Source organism: Lupinus angustifolius, unplaced genomic scaffold (genome assembly GCF_001865875.1).
Source record: "Lupinus angustifolius cultivar Tanjil unplaced genomic scaffold, LupAngTanjil_v1.0 Scaffold_378, whole genome shotgun sequence".
Classification (NCBI taxonomy): Eukaryota; Viridiplantae; Streptophyta; class Magnoliopsida; order Fabales; family Fabaceae; genus Lupinus; species Lupinus angustifolius.
Window position 1 is genome coordinate 411,476 of NW_017727781.1, and position 1,616 is coordinate 413,091.

Below are 1,616 nucleotides of genomic sequence, written 5' to 3' on the forward strand. Positions count from 1 at the left end.
CATTTTTGTATGAATGCAAATGACTATTATTGATGCATGCTATGAGATACTCATGTTTGGTAATTCTATAATTGTTTTCATATCATATTGAGTTGTAATTGGTATTCATCCGTATTGCTCCGTCGCATCCTTAACATTTGGTTGTAGATTGTTGTTTGCAAAGAACGAGTTTGTTTGTTCATTCTGGAAGATGACAATCAACTTTATCTTTCATATGTAAAGTGTTTTCTCCTTTCGAATATTACTCAACTCGATATGCTTTATATTCTTAAGATAGTACAAGTTTAATGAAAACAAACCATGCAAATAAAATATTTTAACTCATATACAATTGAAGAAATATGATCGTGTTTGGTCTTTTGTGTTATAGGTGAAGTGATGGGAATAGGTTTTAAATAATGAAACATGTTATACTATCACTTATACAACTATTGACCATCCAAAAAATTGCCCCAGTATTGACTTAAATTTTTGGTCTCCCACAATTTTGCCCCAATATTGACTAATTGCCTTATGTTCTTAAGAGACCTTCCATTTTTCTTTTTCTTTTGTCCCTAAGTTTTGCTTAGATCGCCCTTTCGGGTTTTCGATCTAACGGGATTTAAAAATTTCGTTTAAGAGAATTTGTGTATTGATCACATCATGCATACATTTTTTCTAGAAAAATTACTTTGGATTTGTTTTGGAGTCAGTTATTTGGTACCCTTGGTGCATATCTCAAACAGTTCAGGTCTCAACAAGGACTTTTTTGGCTTGTAACGTGGTATGGTTAGGGGTTTACAAGAAAGAAAAGGATATAAGGCTCAAATGATGTGTTTCCCACCCTCAACTTTCTCCATATTCTCCATAATCCTATTTCCAACATATCTTATATTTCAAATCTCGGATATGATTTCCGTTCCTTTTTGGAAAAGGAAAGGTTTTGTAACCATTCTAGTTTGAGATTTTTTATTTACCCTCGCTTTTGCCTAAGGTTTTACTAAAACTCTTAGCGGGATCTTTTTATAATCACGTGATTCACTTTTAGATCTTTTGAAGACTTGTTGGAAACCTACCCTTTCCCCGGTTTATTGGTGTTTTTCGAAGGTGTTGCGTTTTTTGAATAAACTTCTTTCATATTGTCTTGGCTCAAAAAGGGTGACTAGGGATATCTTCATTGGTGTTTGGAATAACAAAGAAACCTTGTGTCATCAACACGACCTACCTGAAGGTACACATCATGTGGGATTTATTTACATCATACTCCTAAGAGTGTGCATGAAAGTATGCAAAAATGCATGATCAATGCACAAATTTCTTTTTTGTTTATTTTATTTTCTTGAAAGGTCACTCAAGCATAATATTTCTTTACAGCATCTGAATTCACGGAAAGAGGTAAGTCGTTTCCGTCCATAGTAGTCAATATCAAAGCTCCTCTAGAGAATGCTTTTTTCACCACGAAGGGTCCTTCATAATTTGGGGTCAATTTCCCTCTATGATCCTTCTGGATTGGAAGTATCTTCTTAAGCACCAGATCCCCCTCTTGAAAGTGGCGTGGCCGAACTTTCTTAGCATAAGCTCTCATGAGTCTTTTCTGGTACAGCTGACCATGACATATATCAGCTAACCTTTTCTCT

At 34.7% G+C, this 1,616-nt stretch overlaps 1 protein-coding gene across 1 annotated transcript in view; it reads right to left on the bottom strand.

Annotated features, from left to right (window-relative positions):
* Nucleotides 1-1,330: 1,330 nt before the first annotated feature.
* LOC109341140 overlaps nucleotides 1,331-1,616 on the bottom strand; it is a 2,306-nt gene continuing 2,020 nt past the window's right edge. Inside the window, exon 2 of the mRNA XM_019578970.1 lies at nucleotides 1,331-1,614. Coding sequence (XP_019434515.1) covers nucleotides 1,331-1,614 — 284 coding nt within the window. The remainder of the gene's footprint in view (nucleotides 1,615-1,616) is intronic.